At 38.9% G+C, this 13,726-nt stretch overlaps 1 protein-coding gene across 2 annotated transcripts in view; it reads right to left on the bottom strand.

The window, feature by feature from the left end:
* Positions 1 to 7,109: 7,109 nt before the first annotated feature.
* The window catches only part of Hgsnat (Heparan-alpha-glucosaminide N-acetyltransferase), a 60,471-nt gene continuing 53,854 nt past the window's right edge, over positions 7,110 to 13,726 (bottom strand). For both annotated transcript variants that reach the window (XM_071668188.1, XM_071668189.1), the window contains exons 12-14: positions 10,392 to 10,578; positions 8,449 to 8,561; positions 7,110 to 7,704 (exon numbers count right to left, since the gene is read on the bottom strand). In XM_071668188.1, the coding sequence (XP_071524289.1) occupies positions 7,523 to 7,704; positions 8,449 to 8,561; positions 10,392 to 10,578 (482 nt within the window). In that variant the 3' untranslated portion in view covers positions 7,110 to 7,522. The remainder of the gene's footprint in view (positions 7,705 to 8,448; positions 8,562 to 10,391; positions 10,579 to 13,726) is intronic.

Here is a 13,726-nt window from a genome sequence, read left to right as displayed (position 1 = left end):
TGGATTGTAGTCTGGAGAAATTACATTGTTATTAATAGGTCAGCATCACAGTATTTCTAGCCATTCATTATCATTTTTCTTGCATTTGCTTTTTGATTTAGCAGTAACTCTCTTTCCATCTATATCTCAGACACCCATTCCCTTCAGGAACTCCAAAAATGCAGTGGTCACAGCAAAAGAGTTTCCATAACTGGTGAAATGCAGTAACATAAACTGAATACATACAAAGTATCTATCTCATCACTTGTCTTTTTGAATTATAATGGCAGACTGATATTTTGAACAGTAGTCCCAAAGTGAAAGTGTTTCTGTTATGGCTTTTAAAATAGTTTATATCAGTGAATAAACCACTAAGAAGTGCAGACGAATCGATGGTGTCACCTTCCAAGAATAGCAGCAACAATCTCACATCTTACTTCTACTGGGTATATCACTGACCAGTTTTCATTGCTACATTTGTAGTACTTTCCTTGTAAGGAAAAAACACCCAGAAGTGGTTCACTGATCATGATTTTACAGAATAAATATGAGACACATTATCTTAAAGCACCATCAAAAACACTTAAACCTGAAGGAACTCTAGTCATAACTTGGTGAGTTTATGGTGTCATACACACAGATTGCCTCTTCTTGCCCTCATTTAAATTCAAATTGCATGGATGCCTTACATCACAAGCACCTATATTTAACATGAAAAAATCCTAAAGTGTCAGTTAACCATATCACTGTGATGGGATTGAATATACAATTGTGTTAGTCTGTAACTGCAAGGTTTGCTTTTCCTGCTGTCATTTACATTGCAAAGTGTACTTTATCAGCATGCAGAGATACCTTACATCACAAGGAACTAAATTTAGCACAAGGAAAGAATCATGTTAGTTACAAACAAATAAGGTTACTTTACTGGACTTAAAGTATTTTTACTTGATGTATCCTGTTAATTGATAATTTTTTTAATAATGAAAACCTCCAAACTAGGTATCCACAAAAATTTTCTTGGCCTTTTCCTGAAAGGGTGAATGTAATTAGATTATAAAGCTCATGCATCAGCCTTGACATTAATAATTACTTAATCATCTCATGTCATATACTGTAGTACAATTACCCATCTCAGGGAAATGATCATCACTGATACCCTTAGTTAAATTTCTAGCCATGGATATTTCATATTCTACAAGATGGCTTTGAATATGCTATCCATATGCAAATTTGTATATTCCTGGTCTAATAATTATATTTGTAGAAAAGAGTGAATTACAATTTATAGGAGATAGCTTAATTATTATGACTGAAGGACTAACTCCTGCACCACAGGCATTGCCTGACTGTGACCCTATTCCTCCATTGAGGATGTACATGCCAAAACTGAGGATCACATTATTGTGAACTTACAACTGGTAATGGTAGTTTGCCTGAAGCATTACCTCCAGACAACATAATTAATTAAAGTCTTATAATTCACAATCAGATAAACCTAGACACTTACTGTACAGTGTTTCTTTAACCAACAATGTTATAATAATCTTAATTCTTATATCCCTAATGGTTTTTATGCTGGTCAAGTGGGTACTTCCTTACAGAATATGTTTTTCTTCAGACAACTGAACTGGTTGTAGCTTCACCTAAGTCACAACAGTACAATAAAGAAAAAACATGGTCTTTGTTCACAAAACTGCACTGTACAGTCAAAGAGTAGTTAGCTAAACACAAGATATGAATTCCAAAAGATAAGAATGAAGCAATCATAGAGAATACAATGTAGGTTTCAGTCCTCAACTGCACAAGGCACAATTCATGGAAACACTTTTAAATTGTTGAAAGGCATTGACATTGCTTTCTTGGAATGTGAGTGATAAATATAGAATAATGAAACTTCAAAAAACACTATTTCTAATTTGAGTCAAAATGGTAACTTCATATGGTTTGTATGCAATTTTGAAAAACATTAACTGTATGGTGTGCACTAAAAACATTCTGAATGTTGTTTAACTTTTATGATGGAAGTAATGCATGTGATAATATGTAATAGCAGTAAGAGAGAATGGTCTGAAATAAATGCCACTGTGTATCAAAGTTGTCTAACATTCCCATGGTTATTTTATGTTTTAATGTCATTATGGGGATAATTGCTGTATGAAGTGAAGTATATTACATACAATATTACACTGATCTGGTGTAAAGAATCTGTATCATTCCTGTTGTCAATTTCTCAATTTATAAACAGGGTTGTGTGTGTTGGGGGGAGGGAGCGCTGGGAAGTTTGCATAAGTGTTTGTGTTACTACCTATTTGTACTTTATGGGAACAGTTTTACACTTGTAGGACCCCCATCTCTTGAATGTTCTCTACTATCATACAACTTCTTTAATTTATGTATCCTGTCTACATCAACCATTTCCTCATTCATTCTATTCCAATCATCCACCAGTCTTATACTACAGATGTACTGCTTTACATCTTTTTTAACAAGTTTCTTACTTAATTTCATATTATGTCCTCTTGTTGCTCTAACCTTACATTGCTCTTAAGAATTGTTCACTGTCCATATCATCGACCTTCATTAACAACTGAAAGGTTGTTACCTGGTCACTCCTCACACAGACATATACATAATTCATACTGTCTGCCCTTATTCATATATATATATATATATATATATATATATATATATATATATATATATATATATTTTTTTTTTTTTTTCAAACTATTCGCCATTTCCCGCATTAGCGAGGTAGCGTTAAGAACAGAGGACTGGGCCTTTTTCGGAATATCCTCACCTGGCCCCCTCTGTTCCTTCTTTTGGAAAATTAAAAAAAAAACGAGAGGGGAGGATTTCCAGCCCCCCGCTCCCTCCCCTATTAGTCGCCTTCTACGACACGCAGGGAATACGTGGGAAGTATTCTTAATCCCCTATCCCCAGGGATAATATATATATATATATATATATATATATATATATTTTTTTTTTTTTTTTTTTTTTATACTTTGTCGCTGTTTCCCGCGTTTGCGAGGTAGCGCAAGGAAACAGACGAAAGAAATTCCCCAACCCCCCCCATACACATGTACATACACACGTCCACACACACAAATATACATACCTACACAGCTTTCCATGGTTTACCCCGGACGCTTCACATGCCTTGATTCAATCCACTGACAGCACGTCAACCCCTGTATACCACATCGATCCAATTCACTCTATTCCTTGCCCTCCTTTCACCCTCCTGCATGTTCAGGCCCCGATCACACAAAATCTTTTTCACTCCATCTTTCCACCTCCAATTTGGTCTCCCTCTTCTCCTCGTTCCCTCCACCTCCGACACATATATCCTCTTGGTCAATCTTTCCTCACTCATTCTCTCCATGTGCCCAAACCATTTTAAAACACCCTCTTCTGCTCTCTCAACCACGCTCTTTTTATTTCCACACATCTCTCTTACCCTTACGTTACTTACTCGATCAAACCACCTCACACCACACATTGTCCTCAAACATCTCATTTCCAGCACATCCATCCTCCTGCGCACAACTCTATCCATAGCCCACGCCTCGCAACCATACAACATTGTTGGAACTACTATTCCTTCAAACATACCCATTTTTGCTTTCCGGGATAATGTTCTCGACTTCCACACATTTTTCAAGGCTCCCAAAATTTTCGCCCCCTCCCCCACCCTATGATCCACTTCCGCTTCCATGGTTCCATCCGCTGACAGATCCACTCCCAGATATCTAAAACACTTCACTTCCTCCAGTTTTTCACCATTCAAACTCACCTCCCAATTGACTTGACCCTCAACCCTACTGTACCTAATAACCTTGCTCTTATTCACATTTACTCTTAACTTTCTTCTTCCACACACTTTACCAAACTCCGTCACCAGCTTCTGCAGTTTCTCACATGAATCCGCCACCAGCGCTGTATCATCAGCGAACAACAACTGACTCACTTCCCAAGCTCTCTCATCCCCAACAGACTTCATACTTGCCCCTCTTTCCAAGACTCTTGCATTTACCTCCCTAACAACCCCATCCATAAACAAATTAAACAACCATGGAGACATCACACACCCCTGCCGCAAACCTACATTCACTGAGAACCAATCACTTTCCTCTCTTCCTACACGTACACATGCCTTACATCCTCGATAAAAACTTTTCACTGCTTCTAACAACTTGCCTCCCACACCATATATTCTTAATACCTTCCACAGAGCATCTCTATCAACTCTATCATATGCCTTCTCCAGATCCATAAATGCTACATACAAATCCATTTGCTTTTCTAAGTATTTCTCACATACATTCTTCAAAGCAAACACCTGATCCACACATCCTCTACCACTTCTGAAACCACACTGCTCTTCCCCAATCTGATGCTCTGTACATGCCTTCACCCTTTCAATCAATACCCTCCCATATAATTTACCAGGAATACTCAACAAACTTATACCTCTGTAATTTGAGCACTCACTCTTATCCCCTTTGCCTTTGTACAATGGCACTATGCACGCATTCCGCCAATCCTCAGGCACCTCACCATGAGTCATACATACATTAAATAACCTTACCAACCAGTCAACAATACAGTCACCCCCTTTTTTAATAAATTCCACTGCAATACCATCCAAACCTGCTGCCTTGCCGGCTTTCATCTTCCGCAAAGCTTTTACTACCTCTTCTCTGTTTACCAAATCATTTTCCCTAACCCTATATATATATATATATATATATATATATATATATATTATCCCTGGGGATAGGGGATTAAGAATACTTCCCACGTATTCCCTGCGTGTCGTAGAAGGCGACTAAAAGGGGAGGGAGCGGGTGGCTGGAAATCCTCCCCTTTCTTGTTTTTTTTTTTAATTTTCCAAAAGAAGGAACAGAGAAGGGGGCCAGGTGAGGATATTCCCTCTAAGGCCCAGTTCTCTGTTCTTAACGCTACCTCGCTAACGCGGGAAATGGCAAATAGTATGAAAAAAAAAATATATATATATATATATATGAAAGCCGGCAAGGAAGCAGGTTTGGATGGTATTGCAGTGGAAGTTATTAAAAAAGGGGGTGACTGTATTGTTGACTGGTTGGTAAGGTTATTTATTTAATGTATGTATGACTCATGGTGAGGTGCCTGAGGATTGGCGGAATGCGTGCATAGTGCCATTGTACAAAGGCAAAGGGGATAAGAGTGAGTGCTCAAATTACAGAGAATGAGTGAGGAAAGATTGACCAAGAGGATATATGTGTCGGAGGTGGAGGGAACGAGGAGAAGAGGGAGACCAAATTGGAGGTGGAAAGATGGAGTGAAAAAGATTTTGTGTGATCGGGGCCTGAACATGCAGGAGGGTGAAAGGAGGGCAAGGAATAGAGTGAATTGGAGCGATGTGGTATACCGGGGTTGACGTGCTGTCAGTGGATTGAATCAAGGCATGTGAAGCGTCTGGGGTAAACCATGGAAAGCTGTGTAGGTATGTATATTTGCGTGTGTGGACGTATGTATATACATGTGTATGGGGGGGGGGGGGGGTTGGGCCATTTCTTTCGTCTGTTTCCTTGCGCTACCTCGCAAACGCGGGAGACAGCGACAAAGTATAATAATAATAATAAAAGTTTGTTGAGTATTCCTGGCAAATTATATGGGAGGGTATTGATTGAGAGGGTGAAGGCATGTACAGAGCATCAGATTGGGGAAGAGCAGTGTGGTTTCAGAAGTGGTAGAGGATGTGTGGATCAGGTGTTTGCTTTGAAGAATGTATGTGAGAAATACTTAGAAAAGCAAATGGATTTGTATGTAGCATTTACGGATCTGGAGAAGGCATATGATAGAGTTGATAGAGATGCTCTGTGGAAGGTATTAAGAATATATGGTGTGGGAGGCAAGTTGTTAGAAGCAGTGAAAAGTTTTTATCGAGGATGTAAGGCATGTGTACGTGTAGGAAGAGAGGAAAGTGATTGGTTCTCAGTGAATGTAGGTTTGCGGCAGGGGTGTGTGATGTCTCCATGGTTGTTTAATTTGTTTATGGATGGGGTTGTTAGGGAGGTGAATGCAAGAGTTTTGGAAAGAGGGGCAAGTATGAAGTCTGTTGGGGATGAGAGAGCTTGGGAAGTGAGTCAGTTGTTGTTCGCTGATGATACAGCGCTGGTGGCTGATTCATGTGAAAAACTGCAGAAGCTGGTGACTGAGTTTGGTAAAGTGTGTGAAAGAAGAAAGTTAAGAGTAAATGTGAATAAGAGCAAGGTTATTAGGTACAGTAGGGTTGAGGGTCAATTCAATTGGGAGGTGAGTTTGAATGGAGAAAAACTGGAGGAAGTGAAGTGTTTTACATATCTGGGAGTGGATCTGGCAGCGGATGGAACCATGGAAGCGGAAGTGGATCATAGGGTGGGGGAGGGGGCGAAAATTCTGGGAGCCTTGAAGAATGTGTGGAAGTCGAGAACATTATCTCGGAAAGCAAAAATGGGTATGTTTGAAGGAATAGTGGTTCCAACAATGTTGTATGGTTGCGAGTTGTGCGCAGGAGGGTGGATGTGCTGGAAATGAGATGTTTGAGGACAATGTGTGGTGTGAGGTGGTTTGATCGAGTAAGTAACGTAAGGGTAAGAGAGATGTGTGGAAATAAAAAGAGCGTGGTTGAGAGAGCAGAAGAGGGTGTTTTGAAATGGTTTGGGCACATGGAGAGAATGAGTGAGGAAAGATTGACCAAGAGGATATATGTGTCGGAGGTGGAGGGAACGAGGAGAAGTGGGAGACCAAATTGGAGGTGGAAAGATGGAGTGAAAAAGATTTTGTGTGATCGGGGCCTGAACATGCAGGAAGGTGAACGGAGGGCAAGGAATAGAGTGAATTGGATCGATGTGGTATACCGGGGTTGACGTACTGTCAGTGGATTGAATCAGGGCATGTGAAGCGTCTGGGGTAAACCATGGAAAGCTGTGTAGGTATGTATATTTGCGTGCGTGGACGTATGTATATACATGTGTATGGGGGTGGGTTGGGCCATTTCTTTCGTCTGTTTCTTTGCGCTACCTCGCAATCGCGGGAGACCAGCAAAAAAAAAAAAAAAAAAAAAAAAAAAAAATATATATATATATATATATATATATATATATATATATATATAAGCCAGGTACCCATTTTATCAATTATCCCCTAGAAATGGAAGAACAGTTAGGCTGACTATGGACCTACAGCCGCTCAACCCTGGGTGGCCCATGAATGCATCAGTCAGGAACACTAACCACAGAGGTCCAAGATAATATTGATCCTTATATCTGCCTATCAGATTCTTTCAATACAGTAAAATCAACTGAAACTTATGAACATGAAATTCCAGTCTGTAACAAGAGGCATACACTGTTATCTCCTTTTATGTTGATAAAATTATTTTTTCACGTAATGAGAAAAACATTTAAGCAGCATCCGTCACTCAGTGTAATCCACCAGAGACTAAACACCACACTGTATTCTGAAATGCAAGTAGTGGTGATGTAAACATGTGGCATACCACAAGGGATGGTCACACAGTGTAGAACTTGCCCTTGTGATGCAAGTAAAGTGCTATAATGACCCAGAGAGTAGTTCCCCACAGTGTCTCTGCCAGGCGGGCCAAGTGAGTATTCATCAGGCCAAGTGAGTAGTGCCAGGGGAACATATTGTATGCTACATTATGGCCACAGTAGAGGAAGATGCTATTCATTCCTGTGGAATAATAAAAAAAAGAAATTCACACTCATCAGGATGTTGGAAAGAATTACCTGTAAATGTCATTAAACTTAAGCAAATAATAATTACAAAACTTTGCTTTAGAAACTGCAATAATCACTAGAAAATATCTAGATTGGAATAATTATCGACTACTTTCATATGAATCAGAATATATTAATTCATCCTGATGATTTTATAAAGTTAGTATCATATTCCATTCACCTTGGACATAAACTAGAACAATAGTTCATCATATTTGTGTTCACAATTATCTAAAGGGAACATATCAAATTCTAATTCTTACCTTAATCTACTTGCAGTATCTACTGCTGATTACTCAATAATGTATAATACAGGTTACTTTTCTGAAAGATCATTCACTTGTACAGTAAATTTCTCCTATTATTACTATTTCTTAAATACAAGTCGTCTATGATTAATAATTTTAACCTCATACCATAACTGTACCATGTACTTAATGTATGCTTAAAACAAAAAGTATGATCCCATCAATCATGTAACCAAAAAAGAGCTAGGAGGGAGCATTATTTGTGTCAAATTATGATAATTAATCATTAACTATCTCCATCTCTGTCCCAAGTCCTCAAGTATGGTGTCCCTTGTGTCTTGATCAAACAATGCTACTGACACCATTTTTTCCAAAACCCCAACCAACTGATTAGTCTGGTAGAAGGGAAAACAGTCTTTGCACCCCCTCCTACCCAACCTTTTACTTACCAGCCTGGAAGAAAGGGGTTCCACTCCATCCTCCCCACACATCAACCAACAGGTAGCAGATGGCCAGCAGGAAGTATGCAAAGCAGGATGTTACTAACACATATGACAAAGACCTGAAGGGAAAGGAACAGTTTGACAAACATTAGAAATGCATGCAACATGTTCTTTCATGACACTTCAAATATATGGGTGATCTGCAGACACTATACAACTGGCAAAGTCTATAAGTGCATGAACCTCAATCATGAGAAGATTCTATTTTAAAATTGGAATAGTAGTGTGTAGGAGGGGAAATATCACACAAGTCAACCAAATACCTACATACCTGTCATACTACCCACTGCCACTGCTTCTGAGTATCTGTACAATTGTTACAAGGTCAATCTATACAAATTTAAAGAACAGCCTTCAGAACTAGAAACAGTAAGACTAAAAGAACATCACCTATTATAACTAAATATTTCAAGTAGAAGCAGGATCAGTCCTTGTTTAACAGCAATTATGGAATGAATTACCCAGAACATTCTTCAATGAACCAATAAATTAGGTCACAAATCCTTTTAAACTGAGGGAAATACCAGTTCTTACTCTAAATCATCACCTTGCATTGATATGTTGTTCATCACATTTCTGCACACTTCCCAGACCCTCAACCCCCACCATCGTACTGTGGGGAAGGCTCTAGTCTGTCAGTTTGTCAGATACCTTGCTCAACAAAGGATAATGTCAGGAAATTTAAAGGAAATGTAAGATATGACAGTGACTTAACACTAGTAGGTCATACACTTAGTAATGAGCACAAACGATCATTCCGGTCAAGTGATTTATAAGAACTGTGTAATACCATCAAAACAAATAATACTTTTTGATTTTTGATACATGTTTGTATTCCAAACTTAACAAGGTACTGCAAATAAATGCCATAAACAGATAAATACCTAGCCTGTGACTAAACATTTCTCTTGACTATATCATACTAATTATATGTACTTTTATATCCATGATTCCATAATTACAAAGGAATTACACATTCCCATCTAGATTTTTTCTCTCTTCCAGAAAGATATCAAGTTAGATTTTCATCATCAGAACAAGCTGTCATTAACAACTTGTTGACTTGGTTGACTGAGTGAAGCAGTGTCAATGACCTCAGCCAGGATCATCTTCACAAAAACACCATCAACCACTCGATTCTATTTGCTGTCATATGAATAATTCACTTGAATAACAGCATGAACTTTACATGCATGCATGCCTTTGATTCTTAAGCTCATACTATCATTGAGAAGTTAATATATCATCTGCGAAGATCTCAAAAGACAATAAGTGTTTTGTAATATACTTGCATCTTGGAATCACTGGGAACAGTTTAAGAACTTCATCAGCAACTAATATTAAAACATATAATAACACTGTGTTCATATTTCACAAAGTTCAGTCACAAGATAAAAAAGTCTAAGGACCAAAATCAGATGAAGACAGACCACTGATGTCACAAAATGTCAGGGCTTCAAGTAAAGATGGAATCACCAACATAATTTATCAGGATGCAAGTCAGGCAAAGACTAAGGGAAACATTTGTTTCAAAGCACATCAGGAAATAAGTAATATGAAGTAGTGGGAACAATTGCAAGAATAAATCAAGACATAAGTATGGTGAAGGCAAGAGAGAACCATTAATGTAAGTGTACACTGGAACATAATTAAGAAGGAGATTGACATAGATTTTATCTGAATATCTTTGATCATGTTTGGTGAAAACTGAGTGAATCATCAATGTTAATATATATCACAGTATAAGCAAAGACTAAGGGAAACATTAATGTCAAAAAAGTTAGCATGGTAAAAAAAGATTTCTAATTACAAAAGCAGAGAAACAAGGCAGTTTTAACAGTGTATTGAAAACACATTAATCCTAAAGATAGCTTAAATGCATGACCCACCATAGGTTCTTGTTGACAGGAATGACACCATCATTCATGGAGGCACCACAGAGGCCAGCACCAATAGCCCCAAGAACCAGGGACCAGACCAGCCAGCGGACTATCCTACTACGGTGGCTCTTGTGCACTTGCAGCACCATACCTGCTTGTAGTCCTAGGAAAACTTGGAAAATGGATGTCATGGAGCCTGTGGAAGAAGAGCTGTAAGCCACATGCCTAGTTTGAGTGTTAGCATAAATAATTATGTAATTTTACAGTATGGGTAAAGAATTTTAAAGTTCTTTTACTAAACTATTATATAAAATTTTACATTTACCAATATTCTCAGCATTCACAGTTATAAAATTAAGCTTACTCATCAACAACTCTTTCATAAAAGCTCTTCATATCTTTCCTAATGTATTTCTTGCTTAGTTTCTTGGAATGACCTCTCACTAATCTTTGTTAATTATAAAGCACTACACTGACAACTCTAACAATAATATGTACTTTTTGCAGTACCCCCAAAACATCCCCATCAATCTCCACAGATGGACCATCAACAAATGTCACTTCTCAATGTCTCACTAGGCCCCAGTCCCCCTAAACTGCTCAGTCCATCAATCTTCTCAATGCCACTCTTCATTCTGTCCACCGAGCTTTTCATAACTAGACAACACACTCAACTAGATGAAGCATGAGAACATCATCATCAAATCCCCCCATTTCCTGTCTATAAATTCCTCTAAGACTCAGGCACTTTCACTCCTGTCTGAACTCAAGAACATCACAACTTTCGTTCTTCCCAAACTCATCTATGCCTCCCATAACTGGCCTTCTCCCTGTCCACCAGCACTCAGCAGGGACTAATGGAAAAGTGCAGAAATTGGCATGCACACCCATTCTTTGTCTCTTTTACACCACATATCAAGAGGCACTTAACACGATGTTCCTCCTAACTCCTCCCAGCCACCATGCAGGCCTCATACAACAGTTAAAAGATGCTTCTGCACCACCCTTGCCAGTCACCTCCTACTACATGAGATCTTTCATCTCAAAGATGCAGTTCAGCACCAAAATCACAATGAGCCCATCTTAACTCATATAGACCAATACAAGAATAGCCCAGTATCAACCATTCTGAACATTATCAATAATCAATAGATTGCTAACTCAATGTCTGTGTAAAAGCTGACTAACCCTCCCCCTTTTTCTAACGTACCAATGATTAAATTGTATGTATTTCGTATATATTTAACTGCTGATTTAGATATATGGCCAGGATAAGTGATGAAAGGCTGACTAAGGGTATTCATTTGTTAGAAGTGGAGGGAGTAAGGGGGATACCAAGTAGGAGATGGCAGGAGAAGGCTTAAGGGCACCAGAGCCTTAACATTCAGGAGGGCACGGGACAGAATGAATATGATTAATGTGGTACACTGGGGCAATTTGTTGTTTGTGAGATGAGCCAAAGCATACAAAGCAGTTGAGGTAATATGTGGGCTTTGGCTGTGGATGATAGGCTCAACCTCTGTTACATTATACATCACACCCTGACAACAGATACATGCAAATGAGGCCATTGTTTATTTGTTTTACATGCTTCCTTGCTTAAATAGAAAAGGAAACTGAGGATGAAAATTACTCATTACTATTATAATCATTAATATTATCACTATTATTATCATGAGTACCATTACTATTTACCTATCTATTTATCATACTTGATCGCCGTCTCCCGCATCAGCGAGGTAGCGCCAGGAAACAGACGAAGAATGGCCCATCCTCTTGTATACAAATATATATATATTAACGCCCATACTGTATACAAATATATATATATATATATATATATATATATATATATATATATATATATATATATATATATTAACATATATATATATTTTTTTTTTTTATTATACTTTGTCGCTGTCTCCCGTGTTTGCGAGGTAGCGCAAGGAAACAGACGAAAGAAGAGGGAGACCAAATTGGAGGTGGAAAGATGGAGTGAAAGAGATTTTGTGTGATCGGGGCCTGAATGTGCAGGAGGGTGAGGGGAGGGCAAGGAATAGAGTGAATTGGAGCGATGTGGTATACCGGGGTTGACGTGCTGTCGGTGGATTGAATCAGGGCATGTGAAGCGTCTGGGGTAAACCATGGAAAGCTGTGTAGGTATGTATATTTGTGTGTTTGGATGTATGTATATACATGTGTATGGGGGGGGGTTGGCCCATATATATATATATATATATATATATATATATATATATATATATATATATATATATATCTTTCTTTCTTTCATACTATTCGCCATTTCCCGCGTTAGCAAGGTAGCGTTAAGAACAGAGGACTGGGCCTCTGAGGGAATATCCTCACCTGGCCTCGTTCTCTGTTCCTTCTTTTGGAAAATCAAAAAAAAACGAGAGGGGAGGATTTCCAGCCCCCTGCTCCCTCCCCTTTTAGTCGCCTTCTACGACACGCAGGGAATACGTGGGAAGTATTCTTTCTCCCCTATCCCCAGGGATAATATATATATATGGATTTGTATGTAGCATTTATGGATCTGGAGAAGGCATATGATAGAGTTGATAGAGATGCTCTGTGGAAGGTATTAAGAATATATGGTGTGGGAGGCAAGTTGTTAGAAGCAGTGAAAAGTTTTTATCGAGGATGTAAGGCATGTGTACGTGTAGGAAGAGAGGAAAGTGACTGGTTCTCAGTGAATGTAGGTTTGCGGCAGGGGTGTGTGATGTCTCCATGGTTGTTTAATTTGTTTATGGATGGGGTTGTTAGGGAGGTAAATGCAAGAGTCCTGGAAAGAGGGGCAAGTATGAAGTCTGTTGGGGATGAGAGAGCTTGGGAAGTGAGTCAGTTGTTGTTCGCTGATGATACAGCGCTGGTGGCTGATTCATGTGAGAAACTGCAGAAGCTGGTGACTGAGTTTGGTAAAGTGTGTGGAAGAAGAAAGTTAAGAGTAAATGTGAATAAGAGCAAGGTTATTAGGTACAGTAGGGTTGAGGGTCAAGTCAATTGGGAGGTGAGTTTGAATGGAGAAAAACTGGAGGAAGTGAAGTGTTTTAGATATCTGGGAGTGGATCTGTCAGCGGATGGAACCATGGAAGCGGAAGTGGATCATAGGGTGGGGGAGGGGGCGAAAATTTTGGGAGCCTTGAAAAATGTGTGGAAGTTGAGAACATTATCTCGGAAAGCAAAAATGGGTATGTTTGAAGGAATAGTGGTTCCAACAATGTTGTATGGTTGCGAGGCGTGGGCTATGGATAGAGTTGTGCGCAGGAGGATGGATGTGCTGGAAATGAGATGTTTGAGGACAATGTGTGGTGTGAGGTGGT

The sequence above is a fragment of the Panulirus ornatus genome, chromosome 12 (assembly GCF_036320965.1).
Source record: "Panulirus ornatus isolate Po-2019 chromosome 12, ASM3632096v1, whole genome shotgun sequence".
In the NCBI taxonomy this organism is placed as follows: Eukaryota; Metazoa; Arthropoda; class Malacostraca; order Decapoda; family Palinuridae; genus Panulirus; species Panulirus ornatus.
This window is presented reverse-complemented; position numbering and strand designations above follow the sequence as displayed.